This window comes from Microchirus variegatus (assembly GCF_963457635.1).
Source record: "Microchirus variegatus genome assembly, chromosome: 9".
Lineage (NCBI taxonomy): Eukaryota > Metazoa > Chordata > Actinopteri > Pleuronectiformes > Soleidae > Microchirus > Microchirus variegatus.
In genome coordinates, this window is record NC_139810.1 from 22078452 (window position 1) to 22102688 (window position 24237).

Genomic DNA, 24237 nt, shown 5'->3' on the forward strand with positions numbered 1-24237 from the left:
GATCCACCTCTGCCTGTAATTCTACCTCAGCTCCCTCTACACACAGATCTTAATGTGTCTCTTCACAAGTCAAAAAGGTTGGAAACACCGGCAGATGACTGGTCAAACAACTCAACGTTGTTTTTGGTAAAAGTCGTCTTTTGAGAGCTACTCGGGTGGTGCAGAGCTTCTCGGTTGCTTACAGTGCAGAGAGAGTGTGGTTGCTCTATGGTGCTCAGCAAAAAGCTTAAATGGATCAAATATAGAAATATCAAACCTTCATACTTTTTTTGACCAGAATGTCTTTATAGCAGCAAGGGTCATAAACTGCCATGCTGCCTATAGAGCTGGCACCTGACATAATGTATTTACTCTATTGCTGGTCAGACATGCATTAGTTTAAATCATATTTGGAGATTTTATTAAATCCTTGTGCTAAAATGAGATTTGACATTTGAGATCTCTGTCTTAATTTATCAATTAAAAACTATTTTGGAAAAAAAGATGGAGGGACTTGCATGTGTGCATAAATAGGACAGTAAACATATTACATTGAGTTTTATCATCTGTGTAGATTCACATTCATTATTCAAAACAGTAGCAACTGGACTTGAAGATTTTCTTTTTAAGAAAAACCTCAATTTCACTTATGCCCACACCCAACTTGGTCTCTTTGCCTTTCATGTGATTGTGAAGAACAAGCTCTAAACACATCATTAAGAACAGCTGAATCATCAGGAGGACTGAACACTTTTATTATCTCGTAAAAAAGCGATGAATCCAGCAGATTCTGTAAACATGCTGCAGACTGACACAGAAACAAGCCTCGGCAGCGTCTGTTCTTCTTCTCCCTACAAACACTTATGTCCGTGTTCAGATATGGCATCAGTGAATAAAGCTGAGCCAGACTCAGATCTGCTCTGCTCTGCTCCTTCTGGACGTTATTCATCCAAACTCTGTGAACTTTGACAATCCTCTACTTTCATCTCTCCACCGAGCATGAGAGGAGAGGAGAGAAAGAGGAAGAGGAGAGCTATATTTAGACTGACCAAACACTAGACCAAGTAGCAACAAAATTCAAGCTTCTATTGTTAATATCTGCTCCTATTGTTCTAGCGCACACTTACTCCACCCTCTTTCTTTTCTGTCTGATTCCTCCTCTCTCCAACCTCCCACTTGTCTTTCTCATTCCAACCGTCTCGCACTTCCCTTCGTGAATGTGCAGTATTGCAGCCACAGATCAAATATTGATAGAAAATCACTTTTCTGTGATTTTTTCTCAGTTTATGTTCTCTCTCATTTTCAAGCGACGAGTGACTCTCCTCTCTCTGTTTCCACTGTTTTGACCCTGTGTTACGCAATCACTGTTTCATTCACTAACGATGAAAATAGTGACCCTATCTTCTATGTGCCAGAGGCTAGACATTTTCTAGCTACATTAATGTGCGTGCGTGAGCGTGCGTACGCCTGCTTCGTCCCTCTCATTTTAAAAAGCCACACAGAAAAATAGCCCTGAGACACTTTTTTGCTAAAAGCCCTGGCAGAGTGCACTTAATTCTTAAACAGGCAAAGTTGAATGAGGGCGAGGGAGAGCCAGTACAATAGTGACCAAAAAGTATGGAGTCCTCGGTGCCTGAGGTGATACAGATAGAGCGTGGCTTGCCACGAACAATGAGGCTGACGGTCTCCAACAGTATAGAGACCCTCTGTCCCAGCTTATTAAGACATCTGATGAACTCTGCCTGCTGACTCACAGCTGCATTTCTGTTCTGTCAGCTCGTGCATCACCTTCCTGTCAGAAGGATGGTGCAGGGCAGACAAGCAGGCGGGCACAGCCCTGCCCTCCTCTAATTCCTCTCCATCACTCCATTCATGTCCTCCTGCCTGTTTGTTGCCTGTTCCCGCCAGCTTCTGCTAACTGTATAGACCACATTGACAGTGTCATACCCAAAATCATTGATTGGCACATTCAACTGTGTCTTAGCCCTTTTCTTGCTTGGTTATTAGTGTATTATTAACACTTAAAACATGGCTTACATAACTCTCCAGTCTTTGCTGAGTCGTATTTTTAGAAGTTCAGTCTGTGCCCGGTTAAAATGATACCCTGCAGTTTGAGAGTAAACACAGGACAAACCTGTCTGTGTGGAACTGCTTGATCTCAGGATTCCTCAAAGTTGGAATTTGCATAAGAGGAAAAGAAGAAAGGTTTTTTTTTAATGCCGGGAGAAGAGAGGAGAGGAGAGGAAACCAGATGACAGCTCCATGAACACTGGCATGCAGCTAAAGAAACCCACTGGACTATACCAGTATGTGGGTGTGTACACACTGATGCTGCAGTCAAGGCATCAATTTTGAATAGGAAATGGATGTTGGAGCAACCCAGCAACGTCAGCTGTGAAGCACTTAAGCTGAGCGTGCCTCTCCCTCTTTACCACAGGCAGGGAGGAGGAGGAGGAGGAGGAGGAGGAGGAGGAGGAGGGTTCTGCCTTTTCTGTGCAATGGTGGGGGGTGGGTCGCGGTGGGGTGGGGGGGGTACACTGGCAGCACAATCATGTCTGACTCGAGCGCTACAGGACTCATCTGTAACAAGGTACGCTGTTGATGCTCCCCGTTTTTCGTTGAATCACTCTGAATGCAAACTCATCCTGTTCTTCCACGAGCCGCTTATCTGTCTGAGACATCTTCCCTCTGCTTTTATCCTTCCTCATCCCCCTCTCACTCTTGTCTCAGCAGAGAGTCTGTCTCGTTCACTCACTTTACCAGCATCTCTTCACTTTTTTCTCTCTTCCCTCCCTCCCTCCCTCCTCCTCCTCATCTGGCTTTCAACACATACTGTAAATGTACACCTATTGTTTCTTTGTACTTTGCTGCTCTGCTTTGAACTTGAGGCCCATCTGTTGAGCAACAATGATTTGGATTCTACTGCCATGATCTCATAGTCTTTTTTTTTTGATGAAGTCACCCACACCTTTACACATCGTAGCTGAGCCCACACCAGAGGCTTTGTGTTTATGACGTTTCTTTGGCTGTTAATTCAAAATGCTAAAACACCTGATTCAAATAAATGGGTCGTTATCAGGCTTCAGCAGAGCTTACTGAAGAGCATTTGAATCAGGTGTGTTTGAGCAGGGAAACATCTAAAATATGTAGGACAGTGGCTCCCCAGAACCAGGAGTGAGAAACCCTGCTATAGATCATTGGTCTCATATTCAAATGACATGGGACCCACTAAATGTCAAGTTTGGTCAAGTTAAAACCTGACCCAAGTTAGACCTAAAGTCTAACCTTTTGTGGAAAAAGATCTCAAAATAGTCTCTGGGATCTTCAAAGATGTTCCTGGGGTCCTCGGGGGTTTCGGGTCTTTCAACATCAGACCCCCCACCCAGGTGCCCCATCTGGTTTTGATCAAGTCCCAGATTGCATCCCAGCAGGAGCAATCCATGGGCTCGCCCTCTCTGTGGCTTCAGTGATGGAACGCGTGGCTCCCCTCTTGACATGATAATATTTATGATGATATTTCACATCATTTCAAAATTAGAGTGTTTGTTCTGATATGGAACGATAAATAGTTCACAGTGAACATTTATTTATGATGCAAAATGAATCTATAAAAAACAGTAAAACACAGAAATAACTAATTGAATATCATATTGGACACTCTATGATAGTATAATAATTATATAATAGTATAACAGGACAAAAGTATTCATCCATTCATGCATGAACGAAAGTGTCACTCACTGTTGGTTCTTTGGTAAAGGCAAGGTGTTTGTGATATGCATGTTTCTTTCTGCTGGTGAACATTTACAAATGATGCAGAGACATAATCTCAGGCTCGAATACGACTTCAAGTATAATGAGCATTTCTTCTTATGTTCATTATTATGATGTTATATCTGTACGTTTACAAAGACAACTGCATTGTGAGTCTTCCTCTTATTAAAAAAAACGAAACAAAAAAAAACCCAGAATGGGCACACACAGTAGTGCTGAGACTTGCATGAATGCTTCCACTATTGGTCCCACTGTTGTGTGGTGAACAGCAGGGTTTTTAGTGTTGACGCTCTGCAGTGGGCAGAGGGAATTTGTCTAAAAGATACACCAAGAACACTGTGGTGAAATATATTGAGTCTGCTGATACCTCTTGGTTGTGACAATTCATAGTTTGAGAGTAGTTTCCATTAAAGCTTGCAGTATGCATGCCTATTGCATGTTTCTTTTTAATTTGTACTCGTTTCTGTTGACTGATCTAAATCAGTAAACATTTAGATCCAGTCTTCCACCTTTAGGTGGCCTAGTGTCGTTGTCCATACACACAGTTAGACATACAGTACAAAACAGCGTTGACATATCCTGGATTATATTCACAGATGAGCAGACAGTTATGACACAGATAAGTAGATCAAAGATGACCAAAGAAGAATAAAGATGGAAACAGACTTATCAAAATTAAGGCCACATCAGTGTATGTGCAGTTATTGTAAAGGTTATCAACAGTCTTCCTCATTCAGATTAAAAAAAATGCCTATCAAACATACAGTAGCTCAAGTACGAGCATCTATTATACACTCATCAGTCACAGATGTCTGATAAAGTGGTAGTAGTGGCACCTGGTGTGGTCTTCTGCTGCTGTAGCCCATCTGCTTCAAATTATTGTTGCAGTCCTTGAATTTTAAACCATTCTCAGGCATGTTTGCCTTACACTCACTGTATATTTTCTCTTCTTTTGACCATTCTCTGTGAACCCTAGAGATGTTTGTGATCTCAGTAGATCAGTAGACTTTCTCTACAACGCATTGATTTTTCGAGTGTTATCATCTGTCTGACAGTTGAGTGTCACACTGACACCGCTGTTTTCTGATTCTCTGCATCTGCATTCAAGATTTCTAAAAATTGACTTGCGTGACTCAACAACCACAAACAGAGACAAGAAACATGGACTATTTTATCAGTGACACTAGATAGGAATGTGTGCAGCAAGAATATGTGAAGCTTTTGTAGATGAACATTTTTGTAATAAGAGACCAGAATATTGATCATTTCCATCCATGAGCTCGCTCTTCAGATTGCGCTTCACCCGTGGCTTTGATTTTAAATCATATTGACACGTTTTGCACTGGATTCAACTAAAACAGCTTTTTGGAGGGCTGGGAAAACAGTTGGTAAAAGGGAGGGAGGAGATGAGGGAGGAGGAGATGTGAAGGGAGGGAAAAAAGTAAAATGAGGATGATGTTGTTAGAGAGCTATATTTGGCTGCCTTATGTGGGTGCTCCTGTCTGGTATGTGAGGAGTCTTCCAGCTCTGCACTCAGTTGGGACTGAAGCCACAAGGGAAAAAAACAGGCTGCTGATGGAGTGAGAGGGAAAGGATTTTGTGAGGTTTGTGAGAGTTGTCTGTGAAATACATAGTGTTAAAAGTTCTGCTCATGTATAAATGTAAATATGAATGTAAATGTTAATGATCATGGTGTTTGTGTTTTTGTTCTAAAGTGATTCAGTTTTTTAAAAAAGTGACCAGTTTTGTACAAAAGTGCATCACACACAGAACTGCATCAGGGGTTTACGGTTTTAAGTGTCAGCAAAGTTTTCAATCCCTAAAAACATAAACCAATTCACAAATTTGAAGACACATAACTAAAATTAGTTTTAGTGCTCAATATAGATTTGAAGTGGTTTAAAAGTTATATATAAATACAGTATATTGTCTGAGTTGCAGTGCAGTTTGCTTTTCCTGAAGACTTTGGGTCAACATCTGTGGTTGGTTGAGTGAACAAACACACAACAATACTGCGCTGGTTGTTGGTGTTGTTGCAGTAATCAGGCACATGCTCCCCTGAGAAAGCCTGCTTTGGAAAGCTGCAGTAACGTGCAGACTAGATCACATGGCTTCAGGAAAGGGCAGGAAGGTTTAGAGACAGAAAGACATGGAGGACATAGAGGGAAATGTAGGTGATTTGTCTGGAGCTGCATCTACAGCCTGCACTATATCACATGTAATGTTGAAAAACTGCTACGTTACAGTACTTTGGTGTATTTAACTGCCTTCTCCTACTCTCTTCCAGGGTTCAGCAGATTCCTACACTAGTCGACCCTCTGATTCCGACCTGTCCCTGGAGGAGGACCAGGAGGCGTCTCGGCGAGAAGCCGAGCGCCAGGCTCAGTTGCAGCTGGAGAGAGCCAAGGTGAGAGCCTAATCGCTCAAAGGTCAAAGCCTGCTCTTAGAGCTGCCTTCAGGTCCTGCTGACCATGGTATGTTTTAATTTGTTTTGCCTCTCAACAGTCTAAACCAGTAGCATTTGCAGTGAAGACCAATGTGAGTTACTGTGGAGCCCTTGATGAAGATTGTCCAGTCCAAGGTGCTGCAATCAACTTTGAAACCAAAGACTTTCTGCACATCAAAGAGGTGAGAGGTTACATCCAACACACACAAACATGATCATGATCATCACAGAGCGTTCTCCATGTCTTGTTTTTTTTTTTGACGTCACAGTTGAATACGATGTGTTTTGCTTCCATGCAGAAATACAACAATGATTGGTGGATTGGTCGGCTGGTGAAGGAAGGAGCAGACATCACTTTCATCCCAAGTCCTGTCAAACTGGAAGCCATGAGGATAAAACAAGAGCAGAAAGCTGCAGCAAGGTCAGAGATCACTCAGCTCTCAGATACAGTATATACTTGACTTTGTGTGACTGTCAAATTAAACCACACTTTTGTCTGTCACACACTTTGAAAACTTTTATTTATTTATTTTTTTGACCTAACAAGTCATGTGTTGCTCTGGTTTCCTTCAAGTCCTTCTATCTAATAATTTAATTGCCTCCTGAGGGGCTTCACATGAAATAAACCCTTGCATTATGTTGCTCCACAGGAAAGGCTTGAACGCTTCATCAGGAGGCTGGAGGTCCACCCCACCATCTGCAGGTAAGTGGGACTGGAGGAATCCTGCTGCTTCATGTGTTTGTTCTGCTTCGATGGCGACTGCATCCTCTCACAGGGTCACTTTTATATACAGCAAATATTCATGGGCTAAACTTTTCCCTGTTCAGAAACATCTATTTACTTTGCTTTTTAAATTAAACAATACTTAATTTATGATGTGATTTCAGGGATCAGGTGAGTTGGTTGACAATGTACTTTACTATTATTTACTTTTCTTCAGCTATGTTATCTTTTTAATGCACTTTTGTGGAGCCTTGTATAGATTATTAACCTTCCTGCAGTTTACCTAATGTTCATTCTGTTTATTCTGTAAGCCAAACAGAAGCAGAAGCAGGTACGTTTGTCATTCTGCCTCTTCATTTCACATTTACCCAAACATTATGAAAGTTACAAATTGTTCTGTACATAGTTGACAGGACATTGTGACATGCTGAACGACTTGAACTAGTTGCCATTCTTTTACATCTGTGTGTCATTGTATTCACTTCATTATGGTCTGTATTTTCTGTGCATGTGGCCAGACTGAACATGTTCCTCCTTATGATGTGGTTCCCTCAATGCGGCCAGTGGTGCTGGTGGGTCCTTCTCTGAAAGGATATGAGGTGAGCAAACGAACTGTACCGCTCGTCATTTAGCGTGGGTTGGTTGTGCTTTTGGATTCAAATGATTCCATGGATGTGTCCACATGTGTATGTGCTGATGTGATTTAACCGACTGCTTTTAAAGGATAGCTCAGAATTATTTGTGTTTCCATGAATCTGTGTGGGATCAGGACATAACAACTCTCTCACTCAGTGCTTTTACATTTAGCAATAATTTGGTTTTCTCGATGTCATGTAAACAAGTTAGTCTGACTAAAAATGAGTCAGTCTTTATCGGACTAACATACCTGGATAATACAATGCATAGTCCGATTACTCCTGCTTTTATACGCTGAGTCGGTCTTGGTGTTCTACGCATGCACCAAAATTTCCTCCCGGTCTTTAACCTACGAATAAAGGGCGCCTTTTTTCTGACAACACAGCAACCACAAGAGCTAATGCTCGATCTAATTTTTATCACGATTAACACAGCAGGTACGAAACATACAGAACAACAGCACGATCCATTCACCGTCCATCTTACCGTTCACTGTTTGTTTTTCTGTGACGTAGTGGTCAACAGGAAACTGATTCAATAGGCACTAGCTTATAAAGAGATACAGCGCCACCTTTGGAGGGGGAGTTAGACGTACACAGCCAATGAATCGATTTTCGCAAACTCGGCACGTTGTCCGATTGATTGTCTTAGTTGGACTACGGCCTTAGCTCGATGAGCACTCAAAAGTACAGACTGATAACATGACCCAGATTTTAGCTAGTTAACAAAAGTTTAAGATATGAAAAGAATATGTTGCCACTTTTTTCTTACAGTTAGATTGGAAAAATTAGGTTTGTAAACCACTCTCTCCCTGCTCCAAAGTCCATAGAGTAAATGACCAATTTTACATAATAGAACACATGAGTTATTAATGCGCTATTGCCTCAATCAGTAACTTTGAATGAGTTGTCTTGTGACTTTGGTGTTTGAAATCCTTCATTCAGATCTCCAAGACCTATATATAAAAATAGCAGCTTTTATCTGTGGATTGGTGCAGGAGGGTTTGAAAAGCCTCCCTTAAAATGAGATGCTGTAATTAAAAGCATTTTTTTAAGGTGAGAAATGGCTGAAATCTGTTCTTCCTTATGTCCCTGCTGGCAGTCGTGTTTTCAGCGAGTGTCTGCTGGTTCCATGTGCCTAACCCTACGAGCATGCACATGGCAGTCAGCTGTATGTCTGATGGCTCCTAAATTAAAACACTAAATAGTGAACATAACAAATAATGTAAGTGTTGCTACGTTTACTACTGTGGGTCAGTCACGTATTCCATGGTTGGTTGTTCGGTCCCAGTCTTCTCCACTCTGTTGAAGTGGGAGCCTTGTGTCTTATAGAGTATGAGTTTATATTTAGCAGTCTGTTTCTATGTCTTTCTGGAATTGCCTCCATTGGTTCCAGTTTAATCGGGATTGGCTTTTCTCTTATGGACTTGTCTGGTTTGATGTAAAGGGAATCACTCTTGCCTCCATTATCCCATTAGCAGTGATACCAAACACCACAGTCATATCCTGATGAAATTATAGCACACACAACAGGAATCTTAGATCCATTTTGAGCGATACGAAACTCACATGTACAGCATCACGTCGTCTCCCATACTGAACCGTAAGTGACCTATATGATGAGGTGTATGTAAACATAATGCACTCGAACTTGATTAGTCTCAGAAAATGAAATGTATCTGCAGATGAACATGTTCAAATGTGATCAGTCTAATTGAAGAGAAGCAGTATGCAGCATATATGCTTGAGCACGTATGGTTATGGTTAATGTTCAGGTTAGGCTGTTCAAATGAATGGAAGTCAGTGCAGAGTCCTAACAAGAATAGCTGTGCAAACGTGTGTGTGTGAGGGAGTGAAATATTCATGTATTGCTCTGCTGATGTGCTTTAGGGATGTTCCTGCGGTGAACACCAGCCTCCCTCTCTCTTTCACTCTCTCTCTCTTCCTCCTCTCGTTCTCTTTCCTTCTTCTTTGTCTTCTACACATTATTTTCAGTTGCTCACTGTTGTTTACGGTCTCCGACTTTTCCTCATATACACACATCCTTACAGTGTATATAGTACATATACCATCAGCATCACACACTATATGTCTCCACGACGTGCTTGTTTCTACTGTTCTGACTGTCTTTCATCAGGAAGGCCATTGTTGTAAAAATTAAATATTCACTTTAATTCATTATTTATTAATTAACTGCTGTATTGTGCCAAGTGTGCATGTTGTTCTGTCCAGCATTAGAAAGTCCAGGCAGACAGCCGTTTCTTCTCGGGAATAAGTGTTTTATGTATTTTGTTGACAACTATAACTGCAAGGAATCCATAATGAGAAGCTGGTTTCGCGTGAGAATAATTCTAAAACAGTTGGAAATTATGCTGTGCCAATCTCAGCTGACATAGGCACCTGGACAGTTCACCAGTTCATCACAGGGCCACATATAGAGAAAAAAATAACCATTCACTCTCACATTCACACCTACGGTCAATTTAGAAAGACCAATTTACATAATCTCCATATTGCATGTTTTTGGACTGTGTGATTTCCCAGTTTTTGGGATCTATATGTTGAGCTGTGTCGGTGCATAGTCTCTCCTGACCTCCTCCTTCTTTCTCCCGTCTCCCTGTCTATAGGTAACAGACATGATGCAGAAAGCCTTGTTTGACTTCCTGAAGCACAGATTTGATGGCAGGTGGGTAAAGCTGTCTGTGGCGGTTCTCCACAGCTGCAGCTCAGTGTACAGTTACACTGTGGCTGAGCTACAGAGCTGCTCGTGGGGATCCTGCCTATCACATTTTCATGGTCGATAGGACACATCATGATGATGATTTATTTTTAGCTGCGAGAGAGTACAAGTTCATCTCTTCCTTTGAAATGGAGCAGTTGTGGATGTGATGTGATGTGATAAGACGCTTCATCTTTAGGATCTCTATTACACGGGTGACTGCTGATCTGTCACTGGCGAAAAGATCAGTGCTCAACAAGAAGGCCATAATGGAAAGATCTAACACACGCTCCAGTATTGGTAGGTGACAAGTCTTTGATTTTGTTTTGGCTAAATAAAGATGAATACCTGCTAAGAAGAGATAGCGTCTCTTTCTTCCATGTGAAACACTGCTAACTTATCTGATGCTTGTTTTGTTAACGTGTGACGCTCTGGTTTCTTCACAGCTGAGGTCCAGAGTGAGATAGAGAGGATCTTTGAGCTGGCCAAGTCTCTTCAGCTGGTCGTCCTGGATGCAGACACCATCAATCACCCAACACAGCTCCTCAAAACCTCCCTGGCTCCCATCATGGTCTACGTCAAAGTGTCCTCGCCAAAAGTAGAGTACTAACCATTTTGACCAATTGTTACATCATCATTATTATTATTATCATTATTATTATTATTATTATTATTTTATGACAGTATGACAATGGAATTAAATAATCATCCTTAATTGCCAATTTGGGCTTTAAATCTCTTCCATGTATGTAGAATATTATGCTATAGATTAGGGGTCTCAACCTCAAATGACTTGGGGACCAATGAGGGGCCATTCATGTAAAATAAAAAAGAAGGAAATAAGCTTAAAACCAACAATTGTTATGATACAGTTGACAATAAAAAACACATTTATGATGCAAAATGAAAAAAAAGGAAATAACATATTTACGACTTTAATAAAAACATGAAACAAGCTCATATATATATATATATATATATATATATATTTAGAAAAAAGTCTGATTTAAGGGGGGCCCATATGGCTATAGATGTAGTAATATATCTATAAAAAAATATATTTTTCACTCTTCATTTTAACTGCTCAGCCCTCTCGTCTCACAGGTTCTTCAGAGGCTGATCAAATCTCGAGGGAAGTCACAAAGCAAACACCTCAACGTTCAGATGATGGCTGGGGACAAACTAGCTCAGTGTCCACCTGTACGTCTCACCAGGAACTCTGACAAACAACTTTTAACGGACACCGAGTGTTGGGAGTTTTCATTTGTTATCTCTCGTGTTCCTTCCCATGACTCGACAGGAGCTGTTCGACGTTATCCTGGATGAGAATCAGCTGGATGATGCATGTGAACACCTGGCAGAATACCTAGAAATTTACTGGCGGGCTACACATCTCCCCTGTTCTGCCCCTGTCAACCCCTTACTGGACCAAAGTGTGATCACCCCACCGTCAGCTAACTCCAGCCAACAGGTAAGGCAAACTAATATTCAACGTTTTTTTTTCGTTTATATTTGGGCTGCATTCTGCTTTACATTTCTGCTTCCTGTTTCCATTTTTCTGTCCCTAGTTCTCTGAGACTCAAGAGTTGATAGAATGATCACTACCCCTGTCAAAGGTGAGAAGAACTTTTTTACCCGTTCTTTTTTTCTTTTTCTTTTTTCTTTCTTTCATGTGTTCATAAATGTGCCTCCTACTCCTCTGCAAAAGCAGAATGTGCTGTCAGCCGGGGTCAAGACTAGGAAGTCATAGCACACAGGGACCAGGGTGCCACCAGGGGGCAGCAGCAGCAGCAGCAGCCCTCATCTCGTCAAAGACAGCCACCACCTTCTCAAGCACCACTGAGGGCAAAGAAGAGAACAAGAGTCCCTTGAGAGAAGAAAGGAGGAAGATTTGACCAGCACCGTAACAGAAAGAGGAGCCTCCACCTCACTGCTGCCCCCTCGACAGGAGCACCCTGCTCCCACTGCCATGCAACAACTCAGGGCTGCTTTCTACAGCTGCATGTATACTGGTAACTGAAAAACCAGTAAAGCAGTGCAGACACTGCACATCACCTTCCTTCACCACCAACCTCCCCCCCTCCCCCCCCAACCTCACAGTGACATTGCAAACTTGCTGCCATTTTCCTGCTTTCACACTGGAAGTCACATCGTCCGAAAAAAAAAAAGAAGCCGAACTAGAGCTAAGCTAAGCTGATTCAGCACTCACTGTAGATGTACCAGAGGAGTCAGAGTATGAGCGTACGTTTCTGTAGCAAAAGCAAATCGATCAGCACAGCACAAAAATAATGAAAAGTTTACCAATTTAGGGATACCAGGGTCTTCCTCTCTGACCAAAGAAAGCAGAGAGTAACAGAAAACAAATTCTGTTTGTCTTCCGCGTCTACAGATTTACTGTAAGCCGTCATTCCAGTGAAACCAAATGTTTCCTCAAAGGCACACTTGTTTCTTTTTTTACGTGAACCTCCAAGAGAAACACCCTTTCATTATCATTCGTTCATCGATTGTTTTCCAGTCTATATTTTATGAATTCATGTAGTTATTTGGGCTCTCAGTACAGCTGATGAGCCTGATTGAAATCCATGCATGACAAACACACAGTAGGGTTGCATGTCATCAGTCTATGTGCGTCTCCTCTCACAGTGATGTGAATGCATGACTGGTGCCCTGTTGGCTTTTAGAAGAATTATTTACAATAAATAATGGATTGTCAGAGGTAAAACATACAGTATGTAACCAAACAGAAGATAAGATTTGAGAAGATAATAGCACACATGCATTGGAAAACCTCTGCTATTTCCTTATTCCATAATCTGATACTCAATCACTTTATTGATATATCTTTTCTCAAACAGTTCCAAAGAGATTACTGTGGGTCAGTAAGCTTATCTAGATGTTGTAGGCACATGAAATCTTCAGGTCTCTGAGCACATCAACAGAGTGTGAGAATGGTCACTCCCTAATAGGGCTAATTCATTATTTAATTGTCTTTTGGCAAAAAAACAAACAAAAAAATTCAGCAGAGTAGTCAAGGCTTATAAGTAGATGGAGAGCGACCTCTGCTGGTGTGTTTATGTTTGTTAGCAGTCTCGTATCTGCTGTTTACTGACTAACTATTCAATATGCATTAGCACAAATTAAGCATATGTACAATTTCCAGTCATGGCACTGTTTGAATATCTTGGCTGCAAATGTGAAAAAAAAGCTTCATCCAAACGTTGCAAAGACGCCAGTCGTGAATATTTAAGAATCCATTTCATGTCTCAGTATAGTAACTGCATCTCAAACAAATACTAGAGCATCTACTTCCACCATGTAAAGCTAAAGAACTCCGCTAACAACATACGACGTTTGTAAATATTCAAATGTATGTGCATGACATAATGTATTCCTGTTTCATCAGAAGGCCTTTTCAGAGAATCATCACATGAGCCACTGTCAGAGTAAATCAATGATGAGCTACATAACCAATCCAATGTATGCATTATCACAGCTTAACTGTACATAGTGTATATTTCATATGCAGATATTATTATTATTATTATTATTATTATTGTTATTATCATCAAATTGCACAGAAATGCTGACAGGAAGTAGAAGGTTTTTAGTCACTGTACACAAGTCTATATTCAGCGCCTCAGAAAGCATGCATTTATATGTTCTATGATCTATGATAGTATTTAGGACCACAGTAAAGATTGCTTCCACTGACACTCACATTCATTTCTCAAGGACCAGGTTTGAGCAAACAAAACACAAGAGCTCAGTAAACCAAACAAAACTAATATCAGCTCCTCTTAGCTATTTTTTTTGTTGCAGGAACTTTTTACACATGGAGAATTATTCTTTGGAAGTCCAAAAGCACAATTTATTTTATATATACATACATATATATATATATATGTATATATATACATATATATACAGTTATCACTTCCTATTGCTTTTCACTTGCCTAAATTCTGTATGCAATACAAGGTCTAGCATTGTCAAGACACTCGCTGAGACTATCAAGATATCTCCTCAGTTATGATGGGGCTATAATAGCGATGCTACGATGCAATAAATGCACTTAAATGTTATGCTGTGCCCACTTTCAACACTGAACAAGCTGTCGGGTCCAACGATGATGATGATGATGATGATGATGTCAACACATCCCACGGTTTCTGACACGAGATAAACCATGTCCAACAGTGTCTGACGACGACGATGATGATGATGATGATGTGTACAGGGTGCATCTTTTGTCAATGGTACATTTGAAAGAAGAGGTGAATTAAAAAAAAAAAAAACATTTAAGTAACATACCTGTGTGTGTGTGTGTGTTGTTTTGATTTATTTATTCAGTAGTTCAGAATGTATCCAACAGAGGGCAGTAGTAGGATGCGTTACATAAACCCCAGCAACGTCATAAAAGGTTATTGATGTTTGTCTTGTTGTTTTTAATGATATCTTTCTATAAAATATAATATGGAAATCTTAATTAACAATCCTTATTTAATGTGTATATATATATATATATGTAGTTATGCCACAGTTGAAATTAAGAGATAAATCATTAAATCATCAAGTTGCAGCTTTAAATTGTATTTTTGACAATAGAGTGATTACAACTCTGTGTGAACACATCAGTGACAATGTTCTCCTGCTCAAAGCTAAAAAGAAATTCTGAGATAAGCTGGAACCGAAAGCATTTTCCAACCTGCCAGTGGGAATAAATCCTTGCAGCACGGTTGCAAAATCATGATTTTCATGGGTTTATTGTGAAATGTTGAACAATATGTGTGTGTAAAGTTTGGCAGCAGACATAACTGGGACGTTGAGTCCCAGCCAACACGGTTCATGTTCATCACTTTAAGCGTATAGGCCTGTAAGTATATGACAACAAAAGATGTCATAACCCGACGTGTGTGAGAGGTAATGACTCACAACACATTCAAGATCCATACTTAATCAGCTCACACATGAGCAGCTGTACAATCTGTTCAAATTGCGCATAACCGCAGCCACGCGCTCCTCATTCAAATTCGGCTCGTTATCAGCGTTATCACCAGCTTCTCTGTGGACGAGCACCATTCACCATCTGTCTTGTGATGCCACGTTGCATTGAGTGGTAGCCTAAGATCTTTCCCTGAGACACAAGTGAAAAAAACAAACGTGTAAATAGCGGCCTCATCTGTAAGTGTAGAAAGCCAAGTGAGTTCCATGTTTCTATCAAACATGTGCTGATGACTTGGTTTCTGGCTCGTGAGAAACGTATAGTGACTCAGCTTTTGTCAGTTTTCCTTGACATCGTATGTAAACCGCTGCCTCCTCTTCCTCGCCGTCAGCCATATTGGAAGGTGACACTTCACGCCTGATGATTATTCACAGCCACCTGTCTCTCTCTGTTCTACGGTGGTGGTTACACTATACAGATTGTTTCAAAGGGTTAGAAAGAGTTCATCGTCTGCAACTTTTCCCTCTAATCCACAGTGTTGCACACAAATCTGTGCCCCATACATGTGGAAGCCTCGGGGAAAGCGACTTCCTCTTCAACGCAAGCGTTTCACACCTGAGCAAAATCATCAACATTATCTGTCTCATTAGAGCAGTTGTGTCTGAAATCTCAGCATGTTTCGGCATTCAACGCTTAAACTGTGTGAGGTCTTTTAGTGCGATGTTTCAGAAAAGTGTGTTTTCAGTCTTCATTACACCCTGGGCCGATAAGACACAACTGCAAAAGCCATAGGTACTGTATTTTTTTAATGGAGTTAAATGTTGCAGCTGAAAATCCCTCACCTTACCCTTCGACGTCAGCATTAAAACTCAAAAGATGTTTAGTTTGTCCATTGTGGGCTATTGTAAAAACATAGTGGTCCAAAAGCTGACCTGGATACTGATATTTATATTTATCCCATTAAGATACATGATCTCTTCTTCCAGGGAGTCCTGGTCACGACAGCAGCATAGAAAGTACAAATAGTTACAGTAACAAGACAATTTCAGATATAAAACCCACAACAGTTTGTATGTGAGACACTGAGAACAACAACTCATATACAGTCAGGTAACTGCACACGCATAAAGGATTTTGTCAAATCAATTTGAATGAATTTAAATTAATTTTTTAACCTTTATTTGTGAGACAGAGCAATCACATTTTTAAAAAGCAAAGGCATGAACTTATAATTAATGTTTGATTAATCATCACGTCTCACGTTTGTTACCCAAACACTGCTCAAAAAAGGCTACTATTTTAAAATACTATTTTCTGAAACTAAAGTCAAATATAAATAGTAATCATGTTAATTTCTTCTATAATAACCAGTCTTCCCCTCTGTGTTACAGTAGTATGATTTTTTTGTGGTTGTTTCTTTTTATAATATACTGTAGTTGTTCTTTCTTTATTATAATATATTGCTGCAAGATGGATTTTAAAAATTCAAGTTCTATGAAATTATTGCCAAACTCATTTCCTTTTTACACCATTTATTTGAAAGAATGCGTGTAAAATCACAACAATGTTCCTATTACATGGAAACACGAGCAAATGCCGTTAATAGACATGAAATGCAACACAAAACATGTCCTCGTGTCAGAGCCCGTGCATGACAACAACAACAACAACAACAACAACACGTTTGTATAAACAAGGTCACAGAAACTGTCGACTGTAAGTAAATTAGCCACAGGCTGCCAGACACAGGAGATAACACTTAATTGACTTTTATCTTTTTTTTTAGTTTTCCGTTTACAGAACAATGAGACTCTGTTTCCACACAGAAATAACCCTCAGGGTGTGAAAGTCAATGCCTGTGTGTCTCCAGAGGTTTGACCTGCAGCACGAGTCAGAGGAGAGACCTTTGACTTGACCCCTGTGAGCACTCAATAGCTTGTCACCTATGGTGGTGGTGGTGGTGGTGGTGGGGGGGGGGGGGGGGGGGCTCACACCAGCCCAGCACGTGACAACACAGTGGTATTACACTGAATCACAGCGGCAGTGGTCAGAGCGGCCTTTTGATCAAAGAGGCATTCTTTCACTCTTCTCTGCCTGTGATTCTACACAGCAGCGACAATATCTGGGATCAGAAATGCTCAGTGCCACCACCTATAGGACAAACATTGTGAAATACACATTTGCGGAAGCAATCATTTCACCTTATTCCACAGCCTGTTACTCTGAGTGACAGGAAGTGGAGGGCAGCGAGCCCATTTGACAAAGAGGATGCTGGGCTGTTGTGTCAAAGTGACTCGACTGTGATTGTAGTGCAGGTTAAAGTAAACTAATTAGTCCACATTGGATTCGTCTCTCAGTCCTATTGTCCTCAGCCAGTGGTATGCTATTGATCCAGCCGCGTCAAATCAATCAAATCACTCAATTTGAAGCAGAACGTGAGACAAGACTCGCAGGTGAAAAACACACAAAGTCTGCAGGGACTGACTGTTGTGTCCACGTATACTGAATACACAGTGTAATGATACAGTTAAGAATTCTTCTTAAAGAAACATCAACGTCAATCACTTTCTGTTGCATTACTCAAGTGTTTAAAATTATCTTCACCTTCACTTGTTACTTGTTTTCACATTTTGAGGAAATGTGTGAGGAAAAGACGTTGAAAAACGTATCATAAAAGGTCCTTAATTACACACATTCAAACAATCACGAAACAATCCAGAGTTTGAATGAACGAATGAATGAATATCTTTATATCAGGTCTCTGTTGCTCAATACAGCCTTTGATTTTATGTGGAATTTCAAATATAAGTGTCAACACGATGATGCAAATTGCTGTAAATACTGTACATCAGGGTAAATGGCCATGCACCAAGCCACCAGATAAAATGGATTGATGACAGAGTAAGAATAAGCTCTGTGTGTGTGTGTGTATGGATTCATATCTGCTTACATTCACTTCCATCTTACAGATCTCTGCACTGTAGCGCAATATCACTTGAAGGCACTGAAAATAGCACCAAGACCTTGTTGATTTCACATTTCTGGGTGTGACTAGACGGCTGTTCAGTAGGGACCCCCTGAAGAAACACACACACACACACACACACACACACACACACACACACACACACACACACACACACACACACACACACACACACACACACACACACACACACACACACACATAGCCATCAGATGAAAGATGTGCAGTGTTTCCTGTCCTAGAGATGATAAGAAAATCAGTATGTGACAGTGCAGAGCTGTTGTTCTCGCCCCCTCTCCCCACTGTGCTCCTTAATTAGAGTGTCTCTGGCAGAGGGGAAAACCCTGGCATATCGCCTGCCTCCTCCTCATCCTCTCATTCTCTGGTGCTTAAGGCACCCAGTACCTGTCTGTGCCTTGTGCAGAGCATGGCGCTCTCTTTCAGGATCATCCCCCACAGATTTAGCCCACTTCTGCGCACCTTTGTGTTATCGTTATTTATATCTTCATTCAGCTTCCACTATTTATGGCTGTGTTGACTCAAAGATTGGCTGTCCTCACAACTAAATATCATAACATTTTGATGATAAGGACATAAAGGATACGTATATGCACTGGTGCCACGCTCTTTGTGTGACAGAATGTCAGCCCACACCACCAACATGCGTATTCACTGAGCCTGAGGCTGTTTGCTTAACAACAGTAAAGTGAAGGTAGGTGTGTGGGAGCTCGTGCTTCTGTGGTTTTTTGTCTGTGTGCCCTTGACTGCATTTGTTCCTACAGTATGTACGAATACTACACATGAGCATGTGTGTGTGTGTGTGTTGCAGCTGTTTCTTCCATTCTGCTCTCCGATTCATTACAGGGGCTATATGGCTTTTTTGTCTGCTTAATTTAGTAGATCAGACCCTCTGCCCTTTTTTGTGATGCTGGCAGATTTACTGACTTACTTCACCGACGGGACACAACAGCCAAGCTGGCATCTATACTGGGTGCTTGGCTGGGTTGTTGGCACCACAGAGTTTAGCCTCCTCTCAAGCTGTTCCTCATTAGCAGCAGCCGTGGTTTCTTCATGATATGAGAATATTATAAGCCCCATCATGTGTTCTCTGTGTGGGAGATAAAACACTATTTTCTAGGATCAGTGTCAATCCAGGAACAATCAGGAACAATGTTGTTATCAGCTAATCATCACCTCCTCTGTTGTTGTCCTTTATGTCTTGGCCATATCCTTTCAGACAATCTCACGTAAGAGCAATTAGCAGAAGCTGCCATGGCAACTAGCATGACCTTTCTGTCATTTCTTTCTATACATTTTACATTAAAAGCTGACTGAGGCTGATATGAACCTAACCTCTATATTAAATACCTTTTACTTTCAGGTGATATTGTGGACTTTCACTCAGTTTAAATGCACCCTGGTATAATCAGAGATGGAAAGTAATGAATTACATTTACTCACATTACTGTAATTTAATATGTTTTTTTTTGTAAAATTTGTAATTTTGGTTTTACTTAAATATGTTTTTTTTGGGAAGTACTGTACTTCACTATGTTTTTAATCACATTCATTACTGAGTAAAAAAAAATGTTGGCCTCAATTTAAAAAAATAAAATAAAAAATTGACATTTGACCCATTTTGACTGATACATTATGTGTTTACACATTTTCTTTTGTCAGCACTTTAATTAAAAACAATTCATGTGAGATTTGTGTCCCCTTGTCCTTTTTGCTCGACACAAGAAAGAACCCCAACTTTATTGAAAAGGTAATGTAGAGTAGAACATTTCAGTACACTTTCCACCTACGGGTATATTTAAGATATACAGTTGTAAATATAGCACATTATAAAGCATGTATAACACAAGTTTGACTGAGATTATAAGAAGAAATTACACTATCGTTCAAAAGTTTTGGGTCACTTAGAAATGTCCTTATTTTTGAAGGAAAAACACTTTTGTTTCAATGAATAAAACATTAAATGAATCAGAAATACACTCTATACATTGTTAATGTGGTAAACGACTATTCTAGCTGCAAACGTCTGGTTTTTAATGGAATATGTACATAGGTGTATAGAGGCCCATTTCCAGCAAACATCTCTCCAGTGTTTTAATGGTACATTGTGTTTGCTAATCACGTTAGAAGGCTATTGGATGATTAGAAAACCCTTGATAACCCTTGTGCAATGATGTTAGCACAGCTGAAAACAGTTTTGCTGGTTCTTTGACGAAAGCAAAGTTTGAAGGGCAACATTATTATTTTGAATAAAAATTATTATTTCTAATCTTCTAAAAGTCTAGAGTATATTTTCTATTCGTTTAGCAACTCTTTTGATGAATAAAAGTGTGAGTTGTAATCGAAAACACAAACAAATTGTATAGGTGACCCCAAACTTTTGAACGGTGTATACATCTAATTTATGTAGCAATGTAATGGAGCACTTTTGCACTCGCCGACCACAGAGGAACCATAGTGATTATTGAATTTAACATGGGCTCCGACATGTGTAAAACATGTCGAGGTGGTTAAAGGTGCATTATGTAATAAATTTAAAGCAACTGGCCATAAAATCCTCCTAATATGTCACAGAGACTCAGGAATAATGTTCATATAACAAACTGAACTCACCAACAACAACAGTACAGACAAAATATTTGCATTAAAAAAAACATTTTGCAGACTGCAAATCATGTTTATGTTTTGAAATCATGTTTTGGCATGTGGCGCCACCTACCGCCGTCTACCAATCATTGCAGTCAGTAGAGTCTCAGCTGCCGAGCAACCACGGGTTGCCAGTTACGTCAGAAAACGAAACCTACAAGACCTCGGTATTTTGAATTTGAATGTAGTAACCGTTTTTGGCCACATTCTCACTTATGGCACCTTTAAGAAAATGAATACACAGTGTAAATGTTAACATGGACCTGCTTAAAATAAAAGTTGTGCTCACACAGCTGTGTATTTTATATATGCCAGGCGGCTGCAGTTGGCTGACATGCTGACACTGACCGTGAGCCACACAAAGACTTTATGTAACAATTACATCATGTACTATAAGCTAGAGTTGAGCATCAGTGCAGTGACCAGAAACATCTCCATCCATGATTGTGCTGAACCTGGAGACGTCTACACTAACCACTGAGTGTTTTTCCCACCCTTTCTTTCTTTAAAGGGATTAAGTGAGCACCTTCCTTCACCTGCGGTTTGTTGATGCAGAGGCATCACACATGCAGAGAGCTCAGCAGGACTTCTTACAATTACCAAATGGAACAGCTGCAGCGTTTGACAACAAACAGCTCACTAAGCAGTTTAGACACTGAAGCATTTAAATAAACAGAGAGCTAAATCATGTCGGAACATTATAGCGATGTGGAGTTCGCAGCCATTCCTGTTATAATGCCTCCTTGCATCAGTGTGAGTCAAATTCACAGTCAACAGGATCAGCACAATCCTCATGTCTAAATGACTGAGGCCCAGATTGCCTTCTTAATGCCAGTAAAATATTTGTTTTATATATTTCGAACAAATATTACAAATTACATTTGCACGACAGAATGATGTAATATGATGTAACACATTAGTTCGACTGCGTGCAGATCTATGAATATTCTGTCTCCACTCCAGAGCTCGTTTGAACATCAAAAGCCGTCTCGGCAATTAGACGGAGATGCAGATGTGGGAGAGTGAGCATTTAAAAATTACCAGTGTGGCATACTAATTCCTGTCACAAAACGTTCTACAGTAAAAAAAAATAAATAAAAAAATAAAAAAATGGAAATATGATTCCAAACAAAAGATGGAGAAATCAGATGAAGAAAGAAGAAATGGCTTTGACAAGAAGGACAAAGGACATGTCTTTATAGGTGACGTGTTGCATAAAGTAACAGAGTACATACCAGTATCTTGACCATGATTGCATGACAGCATGTTAGGTAAACTATGAGTTATGCTATATATGAAATAGATTTTAAATGTGAAAACAGCCACTGCAGACACAACAGACACTTTTCCATTATGCTAATCTGAGACTGACAAACTCTGGTCAAAGTTTGATCATTTTTCAAGAGGCATATGGAATATTTACAGATTCTGTGCTGTAGACAAAATATGATGGAAACTAGTGGCTGACTGGCGTGGCTGACAGTCACAACAGCTAGCCATGCTAATGCTAATCGAAAATTAACATTTGCTTTGTGCCTAATGAGGTTGCACAGTGTTTGTGCAAAATAAATATGTGCTTGCGTATTGGTGAATGGACACCGACTTCGTCGTTTCAATATAACACCATGTTCTGTGGTGAACTGTGTCAAAATGTCTCACCCACCGTGAGGACAGCCTCTTCACTCCCACCTCCCCGCTCAGACAACGCAACTGCTGCTGATGAGCCGCTGCCTGCCTGGTGTAGAGTGATAAATCAGCGAAAGTGCAGCATGATAAATCAGCGAAAATTTAAATTCCTCCAAAGAATTGCAAAATGCACACCATCGGGCCATGCTCAACTCATGTACGAAGTCTTAGAATGATCAGACTAACGGTCAGCGACACGACTTGCATTATAGATAGATGCCAACACCATCTAATATACATAATACATTGATTATGCTGGTCCCTTGAACACAGCTGCATGCATTACAGTATTTATACTACATGTGCTGAGGAAAAATACTACTACAGGGCAGACACTGAGGATAATACTGTCTACCTACATCGGTCTTGTTGCACACTGATATATATATATATATATATATATATATTTTATAGGATGAACCTGCTCCTTTAAAAACCCTCGCTGTCCGTCAGCTTCTTTCTTCCACCTAAAACATAGGCAGATATATTGCAGATATACTTCTTGTTGTCATGACAACACATCCGTGCAATGAAGTTGTATTTTTCCACGTCCACTGCCACAAAATTGATAACAATGCATACTCGCTTCCACCGCGAGAGTGAGCGAACACGGAATACCTTTTCTCACGAGGATATCAGTTCGATCCTCACATCTTTTCCCTCATCTTGGCTCATTTTAGTTTCCTGTGCTGATGCTGCCTCTGCCCAGCGCAGTGCTTATGTAATCTGCACTGCCTCTGTGCCTCGCTTCCTCCTTTCAGTATGTACATTCAGGGACATCCCTCTGGTGTGTGTATTCTCAGTGCGTTAACAGCCCCCTTGTCACTACGGATCGATGTCATCGCTCAGCTCTGCACATCCCAGTGTCCGTATGTGTCGCAGTCGGACGTATAACGTCTAACATTTATGCACACTTCATTTTGTGATAAAACAGAGATAAGGTTTCGGCAAGTGAGTGAGTGAAGATATTCTTCCCCTCCCCCTAGGCCTTTGCTGTGTCTTGGACCTCTAATTTATTTTTGCCCAATCCCCCCTACCCTCCTAGCACGAAAAGCAAGAGAGTTATTGCTCAGTGGGAGGGCCCTGTGTGCATCCTGGACTAAGCAGAATACACATCTTACACTCCTTCAAACCACTATGGGCACATGCTTCCCGACTGTAGCCATGGTTCCCTAAAGAGGAATCACTGAGACAAAAAAAAGAGCAGAGTGCTGCCTGCAGTACCCTCTGTGTTCCCTTTGTCTGTCTCCCATCCTTCCCCCCACTGCTAATACTTTGTATCATAGCTGCAGGGACCTCAAGGATAACAGTTGCACACATGCATGCACACACATGCAAGATGATCGCTGATGGACATGTGCTCCCTTTAAAAGGGATCGTACTGCTCCTTTCTAATGGTTTCTGATGCTTTCCCCCCTGAATTACAGAGTGGGTTCATTCATCATTGCCGGGCTGCCAGCTTTAGCTTTGGTGCCCTGATCTGTGCAATTAAAGTAGTGCTCATGCACATGCCCACTGAGTAAAGAGTAACACGGTGGCAGTGAAACACAGCAGAGACACAATATGGTGTAATTATGGAGTAATTATCACTGCTGTAGACACAGTCTGACGCAGCTGACCTAATCTACCGCTTTTAATCACGACGAAGGACAAAGCATTGGATCCTGCTTATTTCTCCTTTG

At 40.6% G+C, this 24237-nt stretch overlaps 1 protein-coding gene across 1 annotated transcript; it reads left to right on the plus strand.

The window, feature by feature from the left end:
• Positions 1–2530: 2530 nt before the first annotated feature.
• Positions 2531–11875, plus strand: cacnb3b (calcium channel, voltage-dependent, beta 3b; the record flags this gene model as incomplete). The annotated part of the gene is made up of 13 exons (XM_083894692.1): positions 2531–2569; positions 6041–6160; positions 6259–6381; positions 6499–6620; positions 6850–6902; positions 7235–7254; positions 7442–7522; positions 10186–10244; positions 10477–10577; positions 10724–10875; positions 11382–11477; positions 11578–11748; positions 11846–11875. The coding sequence occupies 13 exons, from the start codon at positions 2531–2533 to the stop codon at positions 11873–11875; spliced, it is 1167 nt and encodes a 388-aa protein (XP_083750818.1).
• Between the last annotated feature and the right edge of the window lie 12362 nt (positions 11876–24237).